General features: G+C 41.0%; 1 protein-coding gene across 9 annotated transcripts; it reads right to left on the bottom strand.

Moving 5' to 3' along the window:
- Positions 1–200: 200 nt before the first annotated feature.
- elmo2 (engulfment and cell motility 2) lies at positions 201–27,468 on the bottom strand. 9 transcript variants are annotated; one of them, XM_030050843.1, is made up of 24 exons: positions 27,315–27,468; positions 22,967–23,036; positions 22,540–22,637; positions 20,912–20,952; positions 18,067–18,139; positions 17,923–17,973; positions 16,865–17,034; positions 15,482–15,581; positions 13,190–13,341; positions 12,330–12,408; positions 10,479–10,514; positions 10,058–10,108; positions 9,110–9,232; positions 8,307–8,426; positions 8,003–8,107; positions 7,797–7,905; positions 6,955–7,091; positions 4,421–4,584; positions 4,006–4,118; positions 3,792–3,899; positions 3,513–3,595; positions 3,318–3,395; positions 2,656–2,857; positions 201–565 (listed from the first exon to the last, which is right to left on the bottom strand). In XM_030050843.1, exons 3-23 carry the CDS (start codon positions 22,615–22,617, stop codon positions 2,657–2,659), a joined length of 2,172 nt encoding a protein of 723 aa, XP_029906703.1. In that variant the 5' UTR covers positions 22,618–22,637; positions 22,967–23,036; positions 27,315–27,468; the 3' UTR covers positions 201–565; position 2,656. The 9 variants fall into 9 exon arrangements, with proteins under 9 accessions (XP_029906703.1, XP_029906704.1, XP_029906699.1 ...); XM_030050844.1 differs by having other exon boundaries at positions 201–2,857; positions 13,196–13,341; XM_030050839.1 differs by having other exon boundaries at positions 201–2,857; positions 27,315–27,467.
- Between the last annotated feature and the right edge of the window lie 202 nt (positions 27,469–27,670).

Below are 27,670 nucleotides of genomic sequence, written 5' to 3'. Positions count from 1 at the left end.
GCTGAGTGGGCTTTAGACACGGCTCTATCAGTTTGTTTTTATAGCTGACACTGGCTCCGTCGTGAATTTTTGTGGATCAGGTTTGTAAACCGAGGCTTAGTTCGGCAATCATTTATGATCATAATTCCATAACCTTTACGTTAGTCTATACATGAAGCATAGATACAACAATATACTGGCCTGTAAAGAAAGAAAAAACATTCAAGAGTAGTTAGACTATTTATTCACACAAAACATAATACATTTTCTTTAATAAGGCAACACAATATATACATACAATGGTCTATATATGAATACCATATTTAGATTTAATGTTGTTATTTCTTAACTAACAACATGTCATTCAATACTAGCACTAGCAAGTATAAATAAATAGTTTAGCAAGTCATGTAAAAGAGTACCATATGCTAGAACTTCAAGTCATACTGTTAGTACATCCAATGCAACAATCCTTTACTCAGTGTGTGTCACTCCGTGTTGACTGATATATTCCAGCTGCAGTCGTGGTATTCTGAGAGCAGCTTCGAGATTTTGGCAGCAGTGCCCGAAAAAACTGCATGACCTACTGGAATATAAAATAAGTTTTTAAACTGACTAATTAAAATCTCCAGCTTCAGTTAAAAATAGAACAGAACAAACATTTTTGGAAAAAAAAAAAAAAAAAAAACAAGCTTCAAATATAATCCTTTTTTTTTTACAAACCATACGTATGACAGCATAACCATTTTTTTTTTTCTTGTTCTCTTTAGTAGCATAAGATACATAAACACTGACATCATTAGGTGCTGGGCTGAGTGTCACTCCTAAACCTAACTCAACACATGTGGCTTAAAAAAATGTGGCTGAGATTGAATAAAAAATGTGAAGATTGCAAAAGCTTGTTTTGTGCACTGTAAAATATCCTAATGCGTGAGTGCAATGTACTGTACAGACTGGCACAAAATGAAACTGCTATGTTAATTCAATATCCATTCCCTTCACAGCTGATAAGATTATACAGTCATTTACAAAAATATAATTCTATTCTGAATAACAAATGACAATATTGATTAGTACTGGATTAGAAGATAATGGGGCACAAAGTGACATGAATAACCTACCCAAAAAGTTGGCAACAAATAACACCGAAATCAAACAGCGCTTAAACTAATTTTACACTTCAACAATGTAGTTATTTTTAGCACACATAACTCCCATGTGGAACAGTCGATCAAATATTAGCTGTCCCTGATGCCCATGGTCATGTCACTCAGCTGTTTTTGATTAGCCTAGAAGGAGGGGCTGGGAGGCGGGGGAGAGGAGGTGTGTGTGTGTGTGTGTGTGTGTGTGTGTGTGTGTGTGTGTGTGTGTGTGTGTGTGTGTGTGTTGAGTGGTGGTGGTAGGGGGTGTTAGATGCTTCTGGCACATTAACTAAAGCAGACACAGTCTCGTTTCCCGTAATTTTTGCTTTGCTGTTCTGCGTCTTTGCAGGTATTACTAAAAAGTCTAAAAATCAAGCCTAAAAACTGGCAGTTAATGCAAAAACCAGGGGCTTCCGACATCAGACGCTGACTCATGACAGAGGCGTGTCAAGGTAAGTGCGCTGCAAAATGAAAATACTGCACTAAGAGAAATATCACTGTGACCTATCGTTAAAATCTTTTAAAGTATACAGAGAGATACGACTGATAAGGCAATGGAGTGATTATGATTCAAAGCAACAGCAATTTTTTTTTTAGGTTCATATATCAACTATAATCATGTTTTTGTAATGCACTGGTACAATGTCTCAAACTGAGTCAGTACCTTGGACCTCACCACTTGGCACTGAGATTTCAATTGTGAGGGCATTAGGCTCTGAACAGACGGTACACAAGCAAGTGGCCAGTATCAGTGAATCACTCTGATCCCCTGGTATTCAGGGGGCAGGTTTATTTTCAGTTCCAAAAGCAGAATTTAAGGCAGAGCCAGCGACATCCATTCTCCACCGACCTCTCATGGAAAATGAATGGCACACCTGCAGTGCCACATACCGACTGTTCGGCCCCTTAGGCTCAAAAATATTATAATTATGTTGGACCCAGGAACAATTCCTTATATCTCTTCACATAATCTACAATAAATCTCTACATCTGCACACATACACATTCACGCCCACACATACACAAACACAAACACTAATGACGGGCATTTTCACGGGTCAAAAACTTGCATCATTTGATTAATCCAGCGGAATAATCTATTTCCTTCACACAATAAAGACGGTGTGTAATAGGCTATAAAAGTGTGCACAAGGTTAAGAGGAAGTGCAAGTCAAATATGTTAAATCAATAGAGTGACTGACAGATAAAAACAGTGTGATATAACACTTCTTTCCAAGTATGATAAACAAGTCGAAAGCAACAATCTTATAGTAAGGAATGGAAATTATCCTCCAACTTGACCTGCCTCTGCATCATATCTAGGCCGATATTCTGTGACTAATTCCCAGTATTTTTTTCTAGGTGTCAAGAGTATCACAAACTTGGATGGTTCTTCTCCATGGTTGTAAAACATGGAAAATGTAAATAGCCGTGCGCGGTGCTCAAATTTAAAGCTAAATTCATGTTGACTTTTCAAAAGACTGAGTATACCCATCCGTCACTAACACACACATGCACACAAACGCACGCACACCTCAGCTGTAGTTATAGGTGAAGTTGTATGAGCTAGGCTCCTTGGGCACGGGGGGCGGGGCTTCTGGAATGGTGATGTTCTCGAGGTCGAGGAGGCGGAGCTTCATCTCCATGCTGATGAGAGTGTCCAGGTCGCTGCGCGTGAGGTCACTGCCCATCTCTCTGCCCAGCAGCGCACACAGCCCATCAGTCCAGATACAATACTACACACACACACACACACACACAGAGGGGGAGACAGGTATGTTACCAATAGCAATATACTTGTATTATAATGTAATTGTAATGAATAGGGAAAGAGTGTGAGCTATGTTGTTATCCACTCATTTAATTTATTTTGTACATATCCAGTGCCAACTATGTAGATTAGTTGAATTAATTTATTGTTAGGTTAGACATAATCAAATGAAAAATATGTTCACACTTGACAGCCTATGCCATGTCATGTCAATAAGAATTATTAAATTGAACTGAACTGAATTGAGAGAGAGAGAGAGAGAGAGAGAGAGAGAGAGAGAGAGAGAGAGAGAGAGAGAGAGAGAGAGAGAGAGAGAGAGAGAAAGACAGAGTTAATTTCAATGCAACTCTAAACCTATATTGTACTACATGACTAATGCTGATATGGCTACTTAATGTCACTGGGGTTTGTGGTTGTCGGCTTACCTCGTACTTGTTGGGAGCTACAAAATTGAGCGTCTCATCAGGATCATAGAGGACGGAGAATGCGAGCTCCAGCACCTCCTGAAAATAGAAAACAGGTCACAAACTTCTCTCCTCCCCACTGTGAACTTGAGCAAAGAATCACAGAATAATTATATGACAAGCATGCGAATAAAAACGGATACAAAATGACTCTACTTTGTTCTGCTTCAGTGCGCTTTTCTCTTTCATATGGGGGCAGTCCTTCCCCGTCACCACCGACTTGATGTCCGATACAGGGACTGTATCAGAGAAAAAAAAAAAAAAACAGAAGGAGAAATTAAGTAATTTGAAATGTTGTTTAAGCAAGCCTGTCTAACTCCACAGGACGATACAATACGCTCAGCTTGTGCAAGTGTCATGCTACCTGTTATAAAAGGAGTTGGGCATGGGAGCCCGTTGATGAAATGGTGCAATAAAGGTTTAACAGTGACTCACTCTTGTCACTGAGTAGCTCAAAAGGCACTTCCCCCTGGGGTGACTCATCCAAGTCCCCGTAGTGCAGCACTTTGTGATTCAGAGAGAGTCTGCAGAACCAGAACTTCTCTACAAAAAAAAGAGACAAGGGATGAAAAGCCTACTTAATAATCAAGAGCAGTAGTAGTACTCCTTTAGTTAATTAAGAGAAAAAGTAAAAGGAGTGCTGCGATACCTTGCCTTCGGCGGTTCCCCAGTTTCCGGAAGCAGCTTCCCTCACACAGGCGGTTGAGACGTTGTTGCTTGATGAGCTCCAAGATCTCAGGCTGAATCCTCTCCCGCAGCTCACTAAAACACAGGAAATATGAAATATGGGGTCTTGGGAAATATGAAAAACCATGGGATTTGACGTGTACACTTATAATGCATATAATATTATACTATAAACTAATGTTGAGGAAGAGCACAAGGGATTGAAAGGCTGAAATCATTAGATGGTGTTCTCTAAATGTTATGTCAAATCTAAACTGATAAATATGGCATGACAAAGTATGACTGACATAAGAGGGCTGGTTTAAACTACAGTTTAACAACAGATAAGGTCCAAAGTGAAGCGGAGTGGGAGGGAGGGAGTTTAGACACAGACTGACATGATAGGCGGAGACTGGAAGTCATCCTGGCTCATTCTTTCCGACTGCCGCAAACGCAGAATCTCTGAATAGTTGAGGCCCCGCAGTTTACTCTTCAGCTGGTCCAGAGATGACGGCTTCATGGCCAGAGCCCGGGTGATCTGCTCACGGACCACCTGCATCACCTGGTCAGGGGTTTGAGTGCACACACACAACTAATCAACTAATAGTAAATTGATAATTGTGATCAGTGATATAAAATCTGACATTCTCCTGCATTTCCTGTGAAAAGAAGCCATTTCTTACTTTAAAAAAATAAATGATTATACACTACATGGAAGCTTTTATGACATCCCATTCTAAGGTGTTGGATGGGGTTGAGGTCAGGGCTCTGTACGGGTCGGTCAAGTTTTTCCACACCAAACTCACCCAGCCATGCCTTAATGGAGCTTGATTTGTGCACTGGGGCAAAGTCATGCTGAAACAGAAAAGGGCCTTCCCCAAACTCTTCCCACAATGTTGGAAGCAGAGAATTGTCCAAAATGTCTTAGTGAGCTGAAACATTAAGATTTACCTTCACATTGAACTAAGGTGCCATGGAAGCCCATGCCATGAAGCTCCTGGCCCATAGTTTTTGTGCTGATGTTGATGCCAGAGGAGGTTTGGAGCTCTGTACAGTTATTGAGTCAGCAGAGCGTTGGCCACTTTTACACACTATGCCCATCAGCACTTGCAACCCCGCCCTGTAACTTTACATGGTCTGCCACTTGGTGGCTAAGTTGCTGTGGTTCCTAAACGCTTCCACTTAATAATACTGCTTATAGCTGATCATGGAATATCTAGGAGGGAAGAAATTTCACAAACTGACTCGTTGCAACGGTGGCATCCCACTACATTACAGCACCACACTGGAATTCAGCGAGCTCTTTAGAATGAGCCATTCTTTCACAAATGTTTGTAAAGGCAGACTGCATGGCTAGGTGCTTGATTTTATATGCCTGTGGTGATGGGACTGAATGAAACACCTGAATTCAGTGATTAAGAGGTGTGGCCCAACACTTTTGCCCATCTAGTGTATATTGAAAACAAACTTTAGTACATAAAGGACACTATTAAAGGTTTAAACACACTATCTGCAAATAGTCATTATTGAGAAAGGATCTGGGCTAAGTCTCTTGAGCACTGAATGGGAAGGTGCCACAGAGATACCAGTAACAGCTCAAATGATTCAATGGCATGGAGGGAGACTCATTTTAACTTCACTTTGAGATTCAATTTCTTCTGAAACAAATAGTGAGGAGGGCTAAAAGTGCAACAGGCAGCATGGTAACAGATTGGGCCTGCTAAAGAGGTGAGATCTAGACACAGACTCCATGTTCCCAGCAGGGTTTTATGCATTATAGGCGGTGCTATAGCTTTTCTTTGTGTCTGTCACCTCTCTGCTTTTATAGGCCCTTCTGTATCAGTACTCAGTGAATAGAGTGTGTTGTTAAATATGTAACTCAGTTCTCAGCACTTTCCACAATAATCCCATTCAGATATCATTCTTGTCAATCAAAAGGAAGCAATACATCTATGCATACTAAACAGTCATTAATATTCAGTGCCAATAGATTCCTTGTTCATTTCAGCAAGATTTTGGATAAGTAGTGCTTGAATTAAATGTGTTGAGCCCAAAACCTCATGGTTTGCATTAGAATTGATAACCTTAAGCATTTAATTGTCATCTATTATTTAGTCAACCAAAAAACTCTCAGTTAGATGCTCCACTGGGCTGCTCAGCCATCTACAGCAGAAGTCTATTGCTGCTTTGGGGCAGCTCCAAGTTATAAATTTGTGTAACTGTATGAGTGTGATGCCTGCAATTGCTGAAAAAGTGCAAGCATACTCAGCAAACGTACTCTGGATAGATACAGAGCATTTGCTAATGAGAATCACTCATATGAATGATCTATTGAACCCTTCATTTTCAGCTGATTACACTGACACAAACCATGCTTCGCTATGTTAAACATTACAACATCTATTACCTCTTACCAGTATTTGCTTTTTACAAAAAGTGCTTTTTACATACAACTTCCCAGCAGTGCCTAATGCTGCCTTCAAGTGCTCCCTCCAGCTTAGCAGTCATAAATATGACTCTTCATTCCTTGAAGGGCTTTTGATTTAAAATAGCCTAACCTCTGACAAACATGATTTTTTGACAGCTTTTTGACAGCATCTCGTCATATCAGGAATCATAAAATCCAAATTTCGTGTTCATGTACGCCCAGTTTGTGATTTTGAAATTTCCAGCAGCACTTCAAGGAAACACAGGACAGTTCTTGGGCTGCCTGGCTATTCTCAATGATGTACTCAAATAAGATGTTGAGCTATGCAGTTTTAAACTCATTTCATGTTCATTATGGTTGTGATATATTTTTTCCAACTATGAAAAATGACAAAACACCACTCATGGCCACTGACTACAATGCAAAACCCTAAATATGAATTATACTCCACGCTCTTGAGTATATCAATATGAATGAGATGACCTCATGAGTGCTTCAACTGACCTTATTGAAGTCCTCAGCCGTGGCCCTCATCTCTTTCCATGTTTTATTGAGCAACTGGATGCAAACACAAAAGAACTCCTCCCAAGCCCGGTCATGGGTGAAGAACATGGGGTGGTAGTCATTGCAGCCCTCATTAGCTGAACAGAAGGAGACAAGATTCAAAATGATGAAACGTAACACAGCTACACATAGTACGGGACAACTTGGATTACTGGATGGTGGTGGTGGCCAAACAACACTGAGTGCTATTACAATCAAACAGGGGAGTGCATGTGTGTGTGTGTGTGTGTGTGTGTGTGTGTATGTGTGTGTGTGTGTGTGAGCCATTCTTCCTCAAGGGCCCTCCTGAATAAAGCTGCAGCAATAACAATCCTATTACCATACCACAATATCTACTGGCTTACCAAGGGCTTAGAAAATAACCTTCCATTACTCCATTGTGGAGACCACTGAATTCACTGACTAACAGAATTATCATTTTTAAGAGTTTGAAAAGAGTCATGACCATTATTATTACAATCACTAAAAATACTAGAGGAAAAAAAAAACTATTATTGCTGCCACTTCGACCACAACTACTTCTCATAATAATTATTTGATTTATTCAAGTGCCAATTTGCATAATCAGTCTCCACAAATAGCCAGAATTCATGTTTTCTTAACTCCTCCCTCATTTGTGTAAGTTGGGTTCTGAATATTTTTCACTGAATCTGCTTTAATTTGTTGTAACTCCCCCAAAAAAAAAAAAAAAAACAACACTAATTGTCTGGCCCCATGTTAGGTCACACCACCTCTTATCCACTTTTGATGACTGCATGAACAACTGTTTGAGAGGTACTTACGCAGCTCTCCAACCTGGAGTATCTCACACAGCATTCGGGTGAGCTCGATGGCACAGCGGCCAAAGGGGCATTCGTGCTTGTCCTCGCGGCTGCTGTTCTCCAGGACAATCTGTTGTGGGAGAGCGTGCGTGTCAACAGCATCGTACTATAGGCATGGTTGACCTCACAAGTTAAAGTCGCTGTGTGAGTTGGAGGCCGAAACTAACCCTGATGTATGTGTCCTGGTGGAGCTTGGCCAGGTACAGCATGTTGTCCAGCGCTAGCATCCCTGGAGGCGTCTGGGTGAAATCCATGGCAGGGTTCACGTGATTCTGCACTCACAACAGAAAGGACAGTCCTGAGCCAGCTCCCCCTATAGCAGATTGAAAACTGCTAACAAACACATGAAATTAAAGTACCTGCAGAAGCACTGGGGTATTTCCTAGCATTTGCCCAGCGGATTGAAACAACTTTATTTTTACTGAGCATTACCAAGAACCAGAACAGGAAAGCCATCTGTATGAGACTCACAGTAAAACCTAGCATTTTGTAGTCCTTGGTGTGCATGGCCTTTCTCTTCTCTGTGCCAGTGGGGTCATTTTCTCCATCAAAGGCAATCCTGCGCAGCTCAAAGATGATATCCCGCTGAGCCTGGGCCACAGCAAGCCAACAAGTTACCAGCAAAATAATAACTCCGATGTCCAATCATCGTATTTCTTGTGTCAAAACAGCTGTAACATGATTGCAGCACCAAATGAAAGTCAGTGAACCAAAATGCAGCAAATGACAAAACATGGATTTTAGTAGATTGTCGATTGTTTCAGTGGATTACTGAGGAATTCTCAGGTTCAGTGTGTTTTTTGTGTTGACCTTCACCCATTATAAATAACAAATAAGAATGTAGAAATAAATCAAGCATTCACATCTCAACATCTGAAAGGAGCTGCTAAAGCAAGTGCTCAGCAACATTTTTTTTTTTTTTTTTTTTTACATCTGCATGTTTGCATGGCATGTGTGCACTATGTTTATTCATTTGTAATGGCCACATGCAAATTTTCTGCATGCATGAAAACAAGCTGGAAAATTTCCCTTGAGAGAAAACATAACAGTTTAACAACAGAAATTCAAGGAGATGAGACGGGTAGTCTGTGATTATTATAGCTCTTTGTGATGAGGAACGGTGAGTAAGACACGAGATTGGCAATATGACACCGTTAACGTTGACATTCTGCCTTGCACTTGGTCATCTGTGGGAAAATATTAGCGGGTATACAAAAATATACAACGACAGGCCTTCTATTCTATTCTATTATATTGTTATATTGTTTTTTTACCTGGTCATTAGGATCCATTTTGGTCATCATACGTTCCTCCAAGAGGTTAAAGGTCAACACCTGGAGCACATACAGCTGATGTGCCATTTCTGCTTTGATTGGTCGATTGCCTCTAATAACATGCTGCAAAGAGAAGCTCTGTGTAAGTTAAGAGCTGAGAGTACATGCACAATTTATGCATAAACAACAGCACATTAAGTTAAGAGTGTAAAGCACAAAATAAATCCACCCCTGTGTGGTAAAAACAAGTTGTAGTGCTTCTTCTATTACAGTCTTACAGAGAGACCGAATCCCATGTACAGTACACCGACATGGAGGTTTTGGTACCAACAGAGCAGAATGCAGGAGCTGCTGAGGGGAGTTTTGTTGCTCAAGGGCACTCGGTGCAGCGCAGTGCAGTGACATTTGCAGCCAATTCAGTCAGGCGCTTCCAGACAAGCTGGTGTCAAAAGGAATCATTTTCAGAGCAGACATCGTTCCACATCATGGGTTTCATGCTGTAGCACATTTGCTTGCCTCTGTCTCAGAGCCTAGTGTGTTTTTCCACTTTCTGATCTGCTGGTCCCAGGGGTCGAGCTTCCAAGCTTGCTATTGCCAGTCTGCACCTCTGTTCTGGACACTATCACTAGCCAGTGTGTAAGACAGTGCAAAGAGCGGAAAATAAAAAGCAAGGCATGTGGAGTTCTCAAATATGTTCTGTGTTTTACTGCCAACAGACAGCATCTGTTAATGCTTTCAACTGCATATATTTTTGATATACATGGCGGTGGATATACGACTTAATTTCAATTCCAGACTGTCTGGGGAAATTGCTTGAATTCTGCTCGAAGAGATGGACGTTCGACAGCTGTGTGAAAGCTAAACAAACAATGAAGTTCATTGTCCATTCTAACAGGCACCTGACAGAACCAGAAATACTTTGCTCTGTGTTTCAGACTTGATACTCACATTGAGGATGATGGATCGCAGGTGTTTCTGAGCCAAAGTGCTTGCCATCTCCTGAGGATAAAGAGGTACATCGTTCCAAGACAGGCCAGACAAGTGAAGATACTTAACTACCACACCAAAGTAGTGCATATAAGTGACTGCAAAGGTAAGGATTTTTAACAACTGCTGCAATGTTGAGAAACTACATTTCATGTCACCACTACACCCGTAGTTTGGAGTACCAGCTACATGGTCTTCACATTCTAAAACATTTGAGCATGGTGTAATTTAAATCAATCAACACGGTCTGTCTGCTGCTGCAGCAAGCCATGCTTCGGTCTTAATTTGCATGAATCACGGAAGAAACAGAGAGGGGAGCAGGAAGTGCCACGGGGTGGAGGGGATGATAATGATGATGAGACGGTAAGGGATGTGTACTCACAGTGAGCTGCTGGTCCAGCGGGTTAGTATAATCCTCCTAGGGGGGTGAGGGTGGGGAGGAGGGGCGTGGGTGTGATGGTGATGAAAACAAAAAGTGCACACACATGGACGTTGAGATTCAGGCATACATCACAGGGCACCGCATGCAACAGAGTAAGAACAGAAAACAGCAGAACATGGTGTCCCAGCGGCGTCAAACACGGCTGCCCCAGAAAAGTCAAAGACTCACTACATATCACCATTGCTGTGTAAAAAAAAAACCTTGTATTTCCTCAACACCAGCTATTCAGGAACTAAAACAAAAGTTTGTTTTCAGCTTGGCAGACAGGAATTTTTCGAGTTCATCCAAAACAGGCTCCAAAACAGTTTGATAAGCGTGCGAGCTGTCAAGGTTTTTCAACCCCTAGAAAGGTTAAAAAACCTAGAGACAAGCGCTGCTTGATTTTAAGAAGTAACACTGACATTACTTTTGGTGAAACTGTAGAGGTAAGTGACAGTCTTTGAATTAGAGGTGAGGTAGAGAAAAGTAAAAAAAAAAAAAAAAAATTATAATCACTCTTCTGCCTCTGAAAGGAAAAGTACAGAGGGTGGAATGAACAAGTTTGGCCTGCCCACTTTTGAAAAAAATGTCCATTGTAGCATCACACAAGGGCACCCGCTGTACTTTTTCCTATTTTACTTCCCAATTATTATGTCTGAAATCTGGCGTAGAGTGCAGTAACAACAAATTATTCTCTCCGAGTGTTTGAATGTGTACTTTGCCTCTGTGGTGAAAAACTAAATCTAAAATAAATCTGTGACACATCACTGCCTCTTGGGTTTACCTGACAGATTAGATTTGATTAAGAAACACATGGACAACTTTAGTTTAGAAACAGGCACACTCTGATGATACCGGGTGTAAGAGCAGCATGAAACTGACATGAGTTGACACTTCAATATGCGAGTGCATTATGGAGGCGGTGACAGCATCGAGTGGATGCACGGCAGAATGAGAGGCCATGACAGTGATTAGTAACCTGTTGTACAGACATTCAAAGAGGTACTTTGCTTTTTGTACATTTGTTTGTGCTACAGAGTTACCTCAAAGTGCATTTTTACATATGCCTCATAACATAATGCAACAGGCCTACTGTATGTTTTTTGGTATGCAAAAGAATCATCGAGGAAATTGTAGAAATTTGCAAAAAAATAAAGTTCAAATAACAATTTTAAGTATTCATCCCATTCTACTGGCGTACTTTAGTGAAAACATTCTACATCACACATTGCAAAATGTATTTTTATTATCCTCCCGACTGAGCAATATTTCATGTCAAGATTTTAAATTCACCACTGTGAGACTTCAGGCCACTTTCTTGTCACTTTGTTAGAAAAGAGTAGTAGAATTCATACTAAAAATTAACTTTTAATAATTAGTGCATTCTGAAATTTGCCTGGTCCAGGAGGTGCTGCTCGTTAGGCTATACGAAATAAACTGTAGTGTAACAAATGTGCAAAACTTAAAGAGGTGGTTAATAACTATTATGAGTGATTCTGTCATTGCAGCAGTGAGTGTAAGACAGAATCCACAGCAAGACAGCTGGCAGACAGACATCTATTCATGAGATTAGCATTAGTGCCGTACGTAGTGCTGCATGCATAAGCAACCAGGATGAGACCATACTTATCTCTTTCAATTAAAATACCACATAATAAATGACTTTTAGGGATGAAGGTCAGTCTATAATATATGGGTGGCTTTTTTTAGACAGTACATGTAACATGAGGATGAGACATTATCAGTATTCCAGTTATCTCTCTTTCTACTCAGTCATTTCCTCTAATAAGACAGTGAGCTGTGGGCACTGACCTGCCGTCTGTCCTCTGGTGCCTTTAGGAAAAGGGCGTTGATGAGGGCGATGGCGTAGGTCTGGATCTCTTGGTTAGACCTGAATGAATATCAAGCAATGTAACATCCAGTTAGAAGCATCGTGCTCCACAAATCTCCACGCTCAACTACAGAAGACTACAGGGAAAAAAAATACTACATTAATTACTCTTACTTTGGCTCTTTTATCATTTTTATTACTATCACCACTATTACTTAGGGTGGTTTCAGGATATTAGAAGCCTATCTTATTTATCAAAAAAAAATTGATACAAGAATTTTTTTTGAGAACTCAACTGATTTGATATTGTTAATCTTGCTAAATCCTAACTCAGGGGTAGGCAACCATGTGCCATGGAGAGCTGAGAGTCTGCAGGTTTTCTTTCCAACCAAAAATTACACCAGGTGATTTCACGGATTACCTCACTTTCAAGCAGAGAGAAGGGACTAATCAGTGAAATCACCAGGTGGAGTTTTCAGTTGGAATGAAAACCTGCAGACTCTCAGCTTTCCATGGCACATGGTTGCATACCGCTGCCCTAACTAAAACTACATAAAACAGGATTTGCTATTTTTTTTGTTTTACTTTGCCCTGGTATTGCGAAAATTTGTTGACCGGTTGCTACTTTTTCTCAAAAAAGTCTTGTGTGAAAAACGGGTGAAAGAAAGGATAGATATCTAAGCATCATGAACACACCCTTATAATAGTGGCAAGTAATGAAGAGCACATGTCAACATTTTTATTCTATTTACCCTATACGTTAAGTTAGTTCCCATTACCACATCCCCCCACCCCCCAAAATCAGAGCGTGAGAAGCCTCTGTGCGTGTGTGTATGCTCACACTTGCAGGTGCCCGATGAGTTGTCCCACGGTGATCTCCTGTGCCACTCGGTGGTAGAGGCTGTGGCTGTTGAGGACCATGCTCTCCAGGATGGCCAGCGAGCGCTGCAGGATGGACACATCCACCATGGGCTGGTTCACGTAGCCTGCAATCTGGGCAAAGAGTGGAGAGGAAACAGACTTAGCAACACCCAAAATACAGCACATTGGTAATGCCAAGAGAAAACATCCGACTCTTCAAAATGTCATCGCTTCTGAAACCACGAAAACCAGCCTTGGTTTTACTTTAATCATCATGCATTTGTGAGTTTACCAAACTGGGTAGAGCCGATCTCAACCCATAGAGAACCATGTAATCCTTCAGCTTAAGTTAAAACGATGAACATGAAACATCTTTTCTCACCTATCTCCACTGATTTCCCAACTGATAACATTACGCAGAACTTCAAGCAACACTTTCATGACCTAAAGCCCCATCGTGCTTCGCTAAAGGCTTTGCCTGGGGTCAGGAAAGCAGCACCAATAGCACACTCTCCATTGAACTTTTACACATAGAGCTCAGAAAAGACAGTAACATCGGGAGTTACATAATAATATGGGCTTCAATCAATGTCACGCTTTCAGTTTACTCCGAGTTGTGTCTGAATTACGTTTGTAACGTGTGTTATGAATACTATAGAGATTACTATAATAACTCTGGGTTAACTGGGTTGGACAGAGGTTTGTCATGTCTGATATCTTCTGACAGCATAAATCATCACTTTTCAAAATAAATCACGTTCAGCAGTGTTACTGTGATAGGTTTAACAGTTATAAACACATTTGGTCATCAGACCCTCAAATGAAAAGGTGGAAACTTTATTTAATCGTGACCCTTTATCTAGATGGTGGAGTTCTGTGAGCGGAGCAGGAAAAGAGCAGAGGAGAAGAAGAAGGATCACACCTTCATCCTGCCATGAGGAACTGGTCAAAGTTGTTCCCCTTTTGGCAACTCAACAGAATCGACTGGTCGGGGATTCAGTTCAGTGAGATTCATCTGCTGCAGAGATCCTCACAGAGAGACAAGCTGGTCTTGTTTCACTTTCCTCGGAGGACGCCCCCTTCCTGCCGAAGAGTGCATCCTGTTGCCTAGCAACCGAATAAACAGCTCCATTTCCAGAGTCAGTGTGAAAAATGAAGAAACCCCAACAGCTAGTTGCCCCCAAACTCTATGGTGTGGATTGGTCCAAGACTTCCTGCCTCCGTCATCCTTGTCACCTGCATCACAGTCAAACATGACATTTGGAAGCGAACCGAGCTACTAAAGTCAGCTCCACAACGCCGAGACCACCCAGCTCGCTCTCAGCCTGCAGAGACAGAGCCCCCAGCCTTCAGCCGGCACATCTGCTGACCTCCAGCTCACCACAGGTGTCTGTGCTGCACTGCACAGTGGAGCATTCTTCAATAGCCTAATAGTTGCTCTGTAGGTCTGAGTGAACATTATTCAAGTCAGAATTACTCCATCTGTGTTGACTTAGTCACTGATCACATATCTTGTGCTCCCACATTTGCAAGGCTGATGAGTTTACCAGCCAGTTGAACACCTCATTTCAGATTTGTCTCTTGATTCTCCAACCCAACCAAATATTAACAGTATCTTGCCACTGTCTTCTGTTGACACTATGTTATCTTGCATATAATGTATTTTAATGTATAATACATTTTCTGTGCATGAAAGAAGTGGTTGGTCTTCTGTGTGCACTGTGGTTCTTTAATACAAATGTCACTAAAGGTCCCAAGAGTCAGAAGGTGGTGACTGTCTGCTTGGTGATATGGATTCCCAAACAAATATTTACCACAGTTACATGGCTTTAACAGGACATCTGCAACATTTTAGTTGATACTGGGTTTCGGTTTCTAACCTCAAGGTGACAGCAGTGTGGTAACATGGGAAAAAAGTACAGTGCTTCGGCTGAGAGATGGTCTGGGCCACATAGAAGTGTTAACTAGAAAACTATTCACAGATAGCAACACTGAAGGGACTCCATATAATGCAGGGAGTTGCTATGGGCAACAGCAACCCACTCATTTCCGGCACACAGGAACTGGGACTGGAATCAAACAATTAAAGAAAGTGTGTGAATAGAAAGGACTAAAAGATCGGCCACATCATTTGTTTGGCTGAGAGCAAGAAATGAAAGAGGATGAATCGAATAGAACATGAAAAGACATGGGGAAAAACAAATTTTCTCTGGAGGTCTCTACGAAACTATGATCTGTATATGGACTGTTTTTTTGTTTTTATTGGAGGTACCTGTTTGATGAAGGAGAGGGAAAGAAGGTCCCAGGATACGATGCCATGATCCATCAGCTCCAGGAAGGCCGTGAGAGTGAAGGCCAACATCTCACCAAAGCTGAATTAAAGCAAAGCAGACAGGTCCCCTTAGGCCCTCTCACATCAGTCGACCTACTCCACATTTACTTAATTATTAATCACTTAATTATTAATTTAGGTTCAAGATAACTTATTTATACAGCCCTTTGTCACAAACATGGCTCAAAGGACTTAAAGGACTTAATTACTATCAATTACTTAATAGGGAAGTTAATCCCTGGGTGATATGGCCTTAACCCTGGGCTATCCAGCAGTTCGTGAACCATTTCCTTAATGGGTTACCTGGGACTCTGCCTTAGGTAAGCAGCAAATATGTAATATTGTCATCATTGTGCAAATAGATTACATTAAGTGTTTCTAAAGTGGAATAGTTAAGAAAAAGGGCAATGACAATGTGCCACCTTGTATAGCTATACTGAGAACTAATTATTTATGTGCATTATGTGCTAAATATCATTTTTGCGTGGACGTGCCATGGGTCACTGAGTTAACTCCTCTTGACACACACAAGCCTTCATGAACAGTCTATAACTTCAGCAAAATATCAACACTACTAATAGCACAATATGATGTTTATTCATTGATAGTAAAACCGCATTTTGAAAACGTTTGCTTTATCTAACTGAAGTGCTAACTCACCAAGCTATACACAAACATACAAGGTGAATAACAGCCATGGTTTCTATGTTATCGGTTAATCAAAATCATCTCAAAGCATCTCAAAACCAAATACAGAGAGTAACTTCTTCAAAATCATATGTATATTTGGCAGCCTAATCAAGCTGCACCTTAACCTGCCTGTGTCTCTTCTGGATGTCCTATTTAGGAAAACCCCTGCTAACATATGCTCGTGTCCCAGTCATGCCCTTTTTATTTGGCAGTTATGAGATTAGAGAGGTAATCGACATCGATCATGTTGAAAGATTATGACGTAATTAAAACAGCCTTGTTGTTCCGAGCCACTTGTACTGAATAACATTCCTTTATATTCGAAAGGAGAAAAATGCCCTTGTACATTGTAGTTCTTGGATGGCTACTTTTCCCACTCCACTACCAACTCAATAGCTTTGCAGATATGAAACCACTAAAAATGACACCCAAGTTCCATTACTAAATGAAATTGCTTTAGAAACAGTGATCTAACCTTGGACAAACAGCAGCACAGTGTGAATCACACAGCCCAGGGTTATAACATCGACAAGCAGATTATTGGAGAGTGTGTCTGCGTGTTAGTCACCGTTAAAAATTGTGAGAAGCAAGATGAAAAGCCTGCATATGGTTTACGTTAGGATTAAAACTCACTGGGTGCCACTCTCCACAAGACGGGCCAGTGTCCCAATGCCCTCCATGTTGATGAACTCTGTTGCAAAGGTGGGGTCTGCCGACAGCTTGGCCAGCTCCTTCAGAGCCTCCAGGCGAGCATCGATGCCATGGGACTGGATCCGCTCCAGCAGCTGACGAGCAGCACGAGCCTGACAAACATGACAAACATGACTTCCAAGATACATCTCATCTAATCTCAGTGTTAATGGAGATAATGCATTTGCAATACTCCACAATAAAGCTTAATAAAGCCCATATAGAGCTGCTGCAGATAGCACTGATTTAATCTACGCAGTGAAGTTCCTAAGAATCCGGATGTTGAGACATTGATGGTTTGCCTGCATACATTTTTATATTTTCAGATAATGGCTGTAATGTTAAAGTGCAAACTGTTTACATTAATTTGAGGATATTTTCAGCTATGTCAGATGAATGAGAATATGATAAAGCAAGTAAAAATTGTGAACCTGAAAAGTTGTCGAGGATCTAAAAGGGCTGTCGGCCTGAAATATGGCACAATTCCTAGGAATTTTAATCACTGATTCTAGTCCCTTTTGTATATACATTGTGCCACTATTTTTGCTTTTCAGTGAAAATGAGGCTGTGATGCAGCTATAGCCTTTGCAAGGCAGTATTCAATGCAGTTTGTGGAAAGCAGAACAAGCAGGGGCTCAAACATCAATACAGTTTCAATTCACAAGGCATTCATGCAGCAAAGCCTTAAGACTGGAATGCAGAATTTTACCAGCTTTTTCCACCAAATAATTTTTTCCTTTGAGCTACATTAAAATAAAAAAAGGCTGGAAAAGGAACCTGAACATAAGGTATTAAGAATCTGGCAATGTTTATGGGCACAGACATTTTGAACTTACTGCACAGTAAGAATTATAAAATTGAGGGAAGAGCCAAAACATACGGCAGTGAATCACTGTACAAATATGAAACACGCTGTACCCTGTCTCAAGCCAATCAGAATTTCACAACTTCCAAATGAAAAGCACAACTGAGGAGGAATAAAAAACAAAGAGTTGTCTCACAGGAGAAATGGCTAATCGAAGGATGGTTCCGTTCTTGATTTCACCCCGGCTCTAAAATACAAAAGAAGAAGAAAGTAGCTTCGAGTTTGGGGCTCATTTACAATTCAGTAAGCACAAGTTCAGGGAGTGAAGAGCGAGGCTCACCTGCTCAGTGATATAGAGCTGAGGGCCATCGGCGTAACGTAGAGCAAACTGCTCTGAGCCTGACAGAGACCAGCTGAGAACAGACAGAGAGACAAAGAGAGATAAACGCACCATCCAGAAGTAAAATCCACTGCATTCCTATTCCAAACGGGACCTACTAAAGAATTAGTGAGACACAAGATGAATTCATGTTTCAACAGGATATGCATCGATTTTTCCGCACCCAACATCATCTACCATGTATGTGCAATAGATTGATTAAAGTTGGACTGCTCCCTTCAGCAGTTCTATTTACCAGAGCGGCAGATGGAGAGATTGTGGAGGGGAAATATTCAGTGGGCGTTAGTATTGAAGTGCAAAAATTCTCACAGCTTCAAATCGAAGAAGGAGAGAGAGAGAGAGAGAGAGAGAGAGAGACGGATGGGTGGGAGAAAAGTTGCAGTGTACATCATTAACAAGAAAAAAACAAAAGAATTGATGTCAAAGTGCAAAGACCACACCAAGTAAGGCTGAATTCACAGGGTAATCGCAAGAGGTGATCAGCAAACAGAGAGAGAGAAGGTGATGGACAAGACAGGGTGGAAAACACACTGATAGTCAAATCCTGTGTCAACCATCAGTGTGCCTTGATAAAGCCGGGGATCGCAGTTCAGTTTTTCTGGAGGGTGAAAAGATGGGGCATCAAACTCATGGCTGCTGGCATTCTCTGATTTTTTTTTTCATCTTATAATCATAATCCGGGAAAATCCCAAAACGCCAGTTAGCACTTCCATCCACACGACACCGCATTGCATTTCACACCTTTTCTTCTTTTCTTTCTCTGCTAGTTCAGCGTCATCAGTTTTTAACCATAAACCCTGATTTTAAAAAAAAAGTAAATATATAAATAAAAACGTGGTTATGCTTTTGGCTAATATTTCAGTTTAAGGATTATTTCTGCTGAATAAACTCCCAATTCTAGTGATTACTTAAGAGAATGCTTTTTCATTTTGTTAATTATGGGTGAAAAGAAAAAAAAATCGGAGAAAAAAGTCTGGTGACGCTGGGTTCACAGTTAAGTGAAAATCAGGCTCTCATCTATGAAATTTCAACAACATGGCGTTTATGATGTCAAACTCACAAAAATGGACGCTCTCTTCCTTGATACACACCGTAGAGGCGGTTCCTTCATGCGAGCATTATTTTCTCCTCAGTTTACACCGTGAGCCTCATGATATCACAGGTCAGAAATGTAAAAGACAGATTTCCTGAGTTCCACACTCTGTGAAAGATCGGTGAAAGCAGCGGCCTCTTTGATGGAGGTAAACAAAGCTACTTAGTAAATCCAAACTACTAAATCATTATTGCCAATAATGCAGATATTGAATAACACAAATAGTCAGGTTATGAGTCATATGAGGTAAACTATAGTTAAACAGTTATCCAAGCCTATTAGTAGTCTTTAATTAAATGATAATTTAATGTTAGCAGAGCTTAGTACAGTTCCTAACAATGAGAAACTACAAGTAGGATGGGAGTTTTCATACAACTTATTCTGATGTTGTGTAATTGCACTGTTTGGACTAGAATAACATTTAATATGTCCAAGTTCATTCATTTTATTCATTCATGATAAAGCCAACATGGCACATCTTTGTCAGTATGCCCACTTGGATGCTCCTGTGTCCTCCATAACACATTTGATCTGATCTCATGTCTGTAATCTAACGGCCAGAGTATGATTCCAAATTAAAAGACTGAGAGGACAGAGGACAGACATGAAGTGTGCTTGCTCACTGAACCATCAGATGGTGACAAGATCAAACGGGATGGCAGAATGAATGGGAAGCACCAAGATTCACTGCGAGAACAGCACATCACCTCCAAACTGCGCTGCCGTTTAGGAAAATGAAAAGTGGAGCAACTTAATGGTCATGTAAACTGAACAACTCACTTTGTACGAACATGTTCTCTGTGACCATGATCTTGAGAAGTTTATTCTCTTCATGACACCTTAAGATGAGCTTTCTCCAAAGGGTCACAACTCAGCATTCACTTCTAGTATTGCTTCCCTCTCACTTGCGACTTCCTCTGTTGGCTGTTCCTTTTCTCTGAAGGATCTGCACTCGGACTATAAGCCATGAGTCCAGAGGGAGTCTAGTGCTCGATTTGTGCAAGACATGTGGGAAAACTAAGTAATCATGTCTAAAAGTATCCAAAATTCACCCAATTTCTAGTGAAATTGGTGCAAATTGTCCAAATTGTCACAGAGCACATAGGCATGGCTGAGCATGGTTATGTCCATTAACCTTCCTGGTGGCACAAAACAGGAAGATGGCTTGATCATGCCAATGCAAATGGAGCTAAAATGTTCAGAGTTTATCACACAGGCAGAGAGTGGAGCAAGTTAACAGCCTGGAGAAATCACTTCCAAATGTTATATCCTCTTCAGCAAAATAAAAATGAAGATCTTTTACCAAAGAAGAAAATATCATCTTTGCGACAGGGAGTGATGGAGTTTCATAGGCTTAATTTTGATAAACAAAGGCATAAACAATCCCTCTGGCATGAGACAGAGGGATCGGTTCAGAGATTGTTACAACTCATCATCTTCAAGAACGACAGATACACATTCAAGCCTCCACAAATTAGCAATTTGCTTGAAATCTCTGCATTTTTACCAAATAAAATTCCTCACATCATTTAATTAAAATGAAAGCGGCCGCTCCTCGTTGTCATTTTATCATAATTTAAAGTAATCAAATTACCTTTCAAGCAAATTATCAGAATCTTACCTTTTAGCAATTACACTGAGACACAAAAATGTATCGGGAAATTATTCTGTCATGTAGGAGAAAATGCTTACCCATCACATACTTCCCGTATTATTGAAGACAAAGGCTTTTTCTGCAAAGACAGAAACAGAAAAAGAAGATCAAACACAGAAACATTACAAAATCACAGAGTTCAAATAAAACATAGTGTAGATTATCATCTCCAAAATTACGTTCATTATATTCTTCACTTTCAGCGTGTTCGTCTGCTTTGCTGGAAAGGAAAAATGTCTGCAGTGAGTAGTTTTAGTTGGAAAAATGTTGGTCCATATTATCACACATGTTGACACTAACACATCACGATTCAATCTACTGCACAATACATGGTGCACTGATGGAAGCTTTGCTCTGGAGCGCCGAGCATTAGAGATGTGGGAAAAAACTGATTCAAATATCGTGATTATTTGTTTTTACAATTTTTAATTTGATTTTTTGATTCCTCAATCAATATAGCCATGGAGAAATTTTTTTTAAAAAAAAAAAGAAAGTTTAATTCTGCGTGGACAGATTGATTTGCCGTCAACGCCAACAATGCTGGTTGACATGTAAGCTTGATATGTTGCGTCATAATTAAATACAAACTAGCAAACTATTTTTTATGTTTACTCTTTGCAGCTGTATGTTTTTCAAAGTGTGCATCTTTCTATTTTATTCATTTCCCATAAATGTGGGGAGGACTGAAATAAGCCTGCATACTTCTATACACATGCCAGTGTATTTTTTTTCCCTTCTCTTCATTAGAGTTTGGTGTTTTCCTCTGTTAGATAAAAATAGCAATAAAACGTCAACAGTTTCCTCTATTGTCGTCCTATAATTTCATAAACGCAACAAACTATAGTTTTTGTATATACAGCATAATTAAATACAAAAGTTCATAAGCTGTGTCATCAAATACGTTTTGCGGCTCCAGACTAATTTTATTTGGTGGAAGAGAGGGTAAAATGGCTCTTTCGGCTCTGGTCTAGTGTTACAAAAGCAAACAAAAATCGCAATAAATGGAAATATCAAATCACAATACACAAGGAATCGGGTTTTTTTCATATACTGAGAGAAAAAAAAAACACTCCACATTTAAAGTCTAATGGGTATATATGAGAGGAGCTCTGTGAAGGATAATAACAGTGGTTGGTTTGGGCTGTGCCAATCGTCTGGGCTAATTTTCCAAATTTCAGAGAAAGACATTTTCTGTGCTTCATGTTTGTACACTATGAGAAACAGCTTCCACAGATGTGCAAATTACCCAAGCTAGATAATCCATCACGGTAAACATGAAGCTTTAATTTGGCTTTGTAAAAGTTTCTGTTATTGTTATTTCATGGTGCCTGGGCGTTTTCATTATAAAGATTATCCTTTGGGCGTTTTTGCCTTCACTTGGCTGCCATAATGAAGAGAGACAGGAAAAGGAGTGGGTGCCATGCATACCATGCAACTGATCGCCAAAATCTGGTGAATTCCTGCAAAAACACTCAACTGTGACATCAAGACTATTCAGTTCCAGTTTGCCAGTGATTTAAGCATTAGAGCAGACACTTTATTTTCCATTTAATTATTCAATATACTGTCTGAAGTTTAAACTGGCCAGGGAAAGCTTCTATAAATAGTTTCACTGAGTAAGGGCAAACTAGATTAATAAAATGACAAGTTTAATACAAGTACCCACCTGGTCGATCTCAATAAGTTGAGCATTAGCACCAGGCCATTCGATGGCCACCTTCACAATGTCAGACGGGGGTGGCATGGCTGTTCTGTCTTAGCACCCTATCAAAGAAAAAATAACCGCATTTAGTACGAGGAATATACTATTCCCATTGCACTGCATTAAAGTGTGACCCTGGAAAATGATCTGGAATTTCAGGAGCAGCAGTGCAGATGCAAACAGTTGTATGATGCAAATTTCTTTAGAGCCAGAGATGAAAATCGGTGTTTGTAACCTGCAATTCAATCTAATTTCACAACGTGTTCTCATTTCCACACTCCTACTTTAAGATGTTTAAATCCCAGACCAGTAGGAGTAATTTTGAGTTTTGAAATTACGGTCTGGTCTTTGGTTGAAGGCAGAACATTTTGAATTGTAGGTTATACATCACCTAATGGAGACGTGTTGAGGGGGTCAATCACTCTCACAGCTCTGCTGCAGAAACCACTTTGTCAGCTCCCCTGCCAACACAAGAATTCACACATCGGCTGTCAGTGCAAAACCCTCCAGCGGCTCAATGTCACACAACCGCACGAGGCACTGTATCTACTACTGCATGTCATTATACAGAGGCATAACGCCATTTTTTTAACACCATTTTCTGGTATTGTTTTACTTGTTGCAAATGGTACTCTTTATTCTAACTGCCTTTTTTGTGTCCATCTCTTGTTTTGAAGTGCTTGTGACTTAACACATTAGTGATAGAAAATATTTTTTTGCTTGAATGTGTGTGTGATTTATAACACCAAAGATGACAAATCAAGTTTTTGTTTCTGTGCGTTAGTCTCTCATCTGTTCCACTTGTAGTCTGTGTAAAAGCTCAGAGCTCCAAACGGTGACAAAAGGTTGCATTACAAGAGAAAAAACTGCTTCAACATTTCAATCTTGGGGCCACTCTGCCTAATGCATCTTGATTTCTTTTTGACATTTCATTCATGAGCCAAAAAAAAAATTGCTTTTCCAAACATGGTGAACCATATCATGCAAGGCTTGAAAACAATCAAACTCTGTTTTTCTGATGTGGAGGGATAGAAATTCACTTTACTTAATGCACAACACGACTCTTGCATGGACAGCCTCAGCAAAAAGTCATAAGCAGAAAGTACTTAAAAAGAAATACCACGATGATAAGCCTTTGGCTTATACTTGAGAACACATTTCATAACACCGAATAATGGAAATAATGAATTTTGAGGCTGCACCAGGCAAGACATCTGTGAAAAATACACTTGTATTACAAGTCTAAATCACAAATCCACTGACTGAGATGTTGAGCATTCATCTTATTAGCCACATATTGTTACTATTTATTTATTTTTTATGAGGATGTTGCTTATTGTCACCAGCAGGAAATCTTTTCCATGTACAAAAAGCAACAAAATGACGCTTTCGAATGAAATACAAGCTCCTAAATAACAGGAAAAGCAAGCGGGCTCTGCATCAGGAAAGAGCTAAACCCACCAACAACAGATGAAGCTGCTGCCAAAAGATTTTCTTCACCACCCCCACCGGCCACGAGGAAGAAAGTGTTGAGAAATGGATGGAAATGATGCCAGTGTTCAGTGAAACGGGCAAATAAGTCGCCTAATTTAATCCTCTATTGTGTAATTAAATTTTATGGCCATCTTTCGTGTACATCACATCTTTGTGGTAATTCCACTTTTTATGAGTGCCTGCAGACACTGTTATCACAAAGATAAACATTTATTTACCCAACCACATTTACCACCGACTTCGTTAGTCCATGCACCTTATATTCAATTATAAATAGGAATACCAACTGCAATCGGACAGTTAATTCTCTATCAAAGAGAAGCGCTCTGAAATACAGGAAGAAGAACACAACAGGGGACAAAAGACAGATCACTCTGTCCTCTAACTTGAAGGCAGTTTGTGTACAAAGCCGTCTGACAGACTCCGCTGGTGATATAAGAAGGTGGCAGAGAAAAACAAGACACTGCTGCTCTCCAGTTGGCTCTTTGCATTCGGGGTGCCTTCAGGACACAAAACACTGTGCACGGCTTACAGCTACTCATTTAAATAGAAACTTTCCAAAATGTCTGGAGTGAATAATGAACCAGCTCATCTTCAGTCTCAACTAATCGCCGCCTTCCTCTAAGATTTAGCAGATCAGTGTTGCAACATTTCCAATACTGCACCCCAGTCAATGTGAGGTTTGTCTGTTTGCCTGATACTATAAATATGTTAGCTCACCAGTTCACATCAACAATGCCTCTGACATCTGACAGCATTATCCCTTGATCACTTTTAATATGTGGGACCTGTTCATTTCAAGTGAGAGAATCTGATATGACTGCATCATTGTACTGCAGATGGCAGCTTGATTCAACTTATATGTTGATAATATACACACAAACTAAACCACAAATGGTTCAACCCTGTTTTATTGGTAGGTATCTGAAATTTTCATAATAAAAGCTTTCGCAAGCTGCACTGTAATCCATACAAAAGCCTGATCACATTTCATTTCAATAAATCTGAACCACAAGATCCTCTCACAGTTTGCATAGCTGTTTGAAAGCTATCTCAGCGCCTGGCAAACTTATTGAGTCACTGGTATGGATCAGCAACCCCAGCAAACACCCACAGATACAGTCATTTTATGCTTTGCAGTAAAATTCTCACTTACAGGTTATGCATGATTCTCCCAAAACAAAAATACACATGCTGCTTTGCCTGTGTGTTCATTCAGTCCCAGATGTTTAACACTGCTGAAAGTCCATACAGACCTGGAACATTAGTTGAAATAAATCAATGCATTGTCTGCAAGAAGACTATTATATTTCAGGTCTGTCCCAGATGTCTGAGCCTCCCACTAGCATATGAAGGCTGCAGAAGACCCGCAGATGTTTCAAGTCGATGATAAAGTAACTTGGACAAATATATTAACTAAGGCGGCATGTTCACTGTGATGGATTACCAAGCCTAGCTCAAGACATTTTCAAGTCTCTGTGAGCTGATTTTCAGACCGCAATAAAATTAATAAAAATGGATGGCAGGAAGGCAGGAAATGCCTTTAATATCAAAACGACGGTATGCTTGAGAAAACTGAATTGGACTTTAATGCTCCCTTTCCCTCACTTCCAATCGGGGTGGATCTCTATTGTTTCTGACTTTCTGGTTGTTGTTTTTTTTTTTTTATACTCCAGCCCTTGAGATGCCAAATAGGCTGCTGTTGCTTTTCCTAACCTGCCAGGTGGATGACTGTCCTCCCCTGGCATCCTAGGTCTGAATTAGTCTCTAGCAGACAGCTTGAAGGCCCCTGCTCCCTCAGACCGGAGTTTTGACCCCATCACCTCAGCTGCACTACCTGTGTGCTGCAGCTTCTCCTCCCTGATGTGTGTTTTGGTCAGGAAACAGCAGCAGCACCAGACTCCACAGCTGCAGCTCCATGCAACAGCAAAGCATTTGAAATTCAACTGGCCGTGCTTTAGCTGCAGTTCTGTGGTAGCATAGCAACAATTACCAAGTAGCCAGCTCTCAAAGAAATCCCACTGTGTGTTGGCCGCTTCAGTTTTAAAGAATCCCTCCTCCTCATCCTCCTCCTCCTCCTCCTCCTCTTCATCGCTACCTCTTCCCTGTCACCGTGACCCGGATGTTTCTGACGCCATTTTACTTGTCTCCACAATGCGGGGGGGGACAAGACAGTGTGCTTTTAACCACCTGTGTGTGCGGGTTCAGATGGAGGGACACATGCGTGCTCCGCGGAGGGGGACTTCCATGATAGTTGGACAAGCGGCCAGCGAGGGGAGCGGCTCCGGGAGGAAGTCGCCTCCTCACAGCGCTGATTAGAGATCAGCTTCCCCGCCCCCTGCTCCAGGCTCAGCAGTGGAGAGAGAAGCTGCACGACTGACCCGGGATCCCTCCTCCGGGCGCCGCTTCACCCCGCTCCTCCGGTGACGGCCCAATCAAACGCCATGCGTGACGCTTAATAGGGGGTGACTGCTCCATCAGGGGGGAGGAAAAACAACTTTGCCAGTGATCGTTTTCAATCTTATGATCTAAAAATAAGAGCAGATTCCGTGCTCTTTGTTTTAAACACAACAAAGACTCGCATCTTAGCAGGCGCTTTAATAAAATCTTATTTTAGGCACAATCTGTCGGCATGGTGCTAAAAAATCTCAGACATATGCTGTCCCCGCCATAGTCGTGAAGACAAGCTCCTTGTTGCATTCTGAGCCTTAATTTAAATTACGGTGATTTTTTTTTAAGGCTTGTGTGATTGCGATGTCTATTATCACAGCCAAACGGAGCTTGATTCAAGGCACGGGGACCAGACACAGCTCACGGACCGGAATGCGTCGGTAGCGTTTGCAACATTGTGAATTTTAACAAGCAAATTGAATCTCAACTCATGATACAATGTCCTTGGCACCTCATGATGCCCAAGACAAAATCTCTGTGCGATTATGACTGGGAAATTCAGCCGTGCAGTTCTAGCTGCAAATCCACTGCCTGCAAGTCAGACTAAGAGGAAAAGTCGCTATTTCAGTCAGTGCTTTGGTTATTCCTCAAACCAAATAGCGGCTATCGTTATTCAAACCTGGTTCTCCCGTCAGTCAGGGTCCCTGCTGTATGCTCCACCATGGAAATCAGGCAGCCTGCCTCTCGGTGGCTCTTTCAGATGATGCCCCGAGGCTAACTGTGTGTATTTTCAATGGTTTCATGATAAACCCAAAGCTGATCACCCATTCATGTCGTTGCGCTGCGTTACTCACCCTGTAGCTGGGCCATCGATGATGCTTTGGTATCCCCCTTCCAATGAAACACTTTTGGAAACAGGATCCAATTCCACGCCTTGTAGGCGGGACACAAGGTAAATGTCACTGTCTGCAAATGAGGCAGGCCCGTCTTCTGGAGCCTATGTCGGGCCCACGAACATTGTTCACCCTCTCCGGCTGCAGGCTCGCACAGTGCAGAGGCTGCGGCATCGTTTCATCCGTGCGTGCATTTGACACTATAGTTAGTGGCGATGTTTGATAAGAGGGTGTTATTGCTTTCCCCACTTGATGGCGCAACGAGGGACAGGGAGTTTAGGTCGGCATGAAGAAGAAAAAAGTTCCCCAAACTAATA

This window comes from Myripristis murdjan, chromosome 5 (assembly GCF_902150065.1).
Source record: "Myripristis murdjan chromosome 5, fMyrMur1.1, whole genome shotgun sequence".
Taxonomy (NCBI): domain Eukaryota; kingdom Metazoa; phylum Chordata; class Actinopteri; order Holocentriformes; family Holocentridae; genus Myripristis; species Myripristis murdjan.
Note: the sequence above shows the minus strand (reverse complement) of the source record. Positions and strands in the feature narration are given on the sequence as shown.

Excerpts from the sequence above, each read along its gene's own strand:
- elmo2 (XM_030050843.1), bottom strand. The coding sequence starts at position 22,617 with ATGCCACCCCCGTCTGACATTGTGAAGGTGGCCATCGAATGGCCTGGT. Across the intron at positions 13,342-15,481 it reads CCCTCTCCTTCATCAAACAG|ATTGCAGGCTACGTGAACCA; the intron begins GTACCTCCAATA and ends CTCTTTGCCCAG. Across the intron at positions 10,515-12,329 it reads CACCAGAGGACAGACGGCAG|GAGGATTATACTAACCCGCT; the intron begins GTCAGTGCCCAC and ends TCACCCCCCTAG.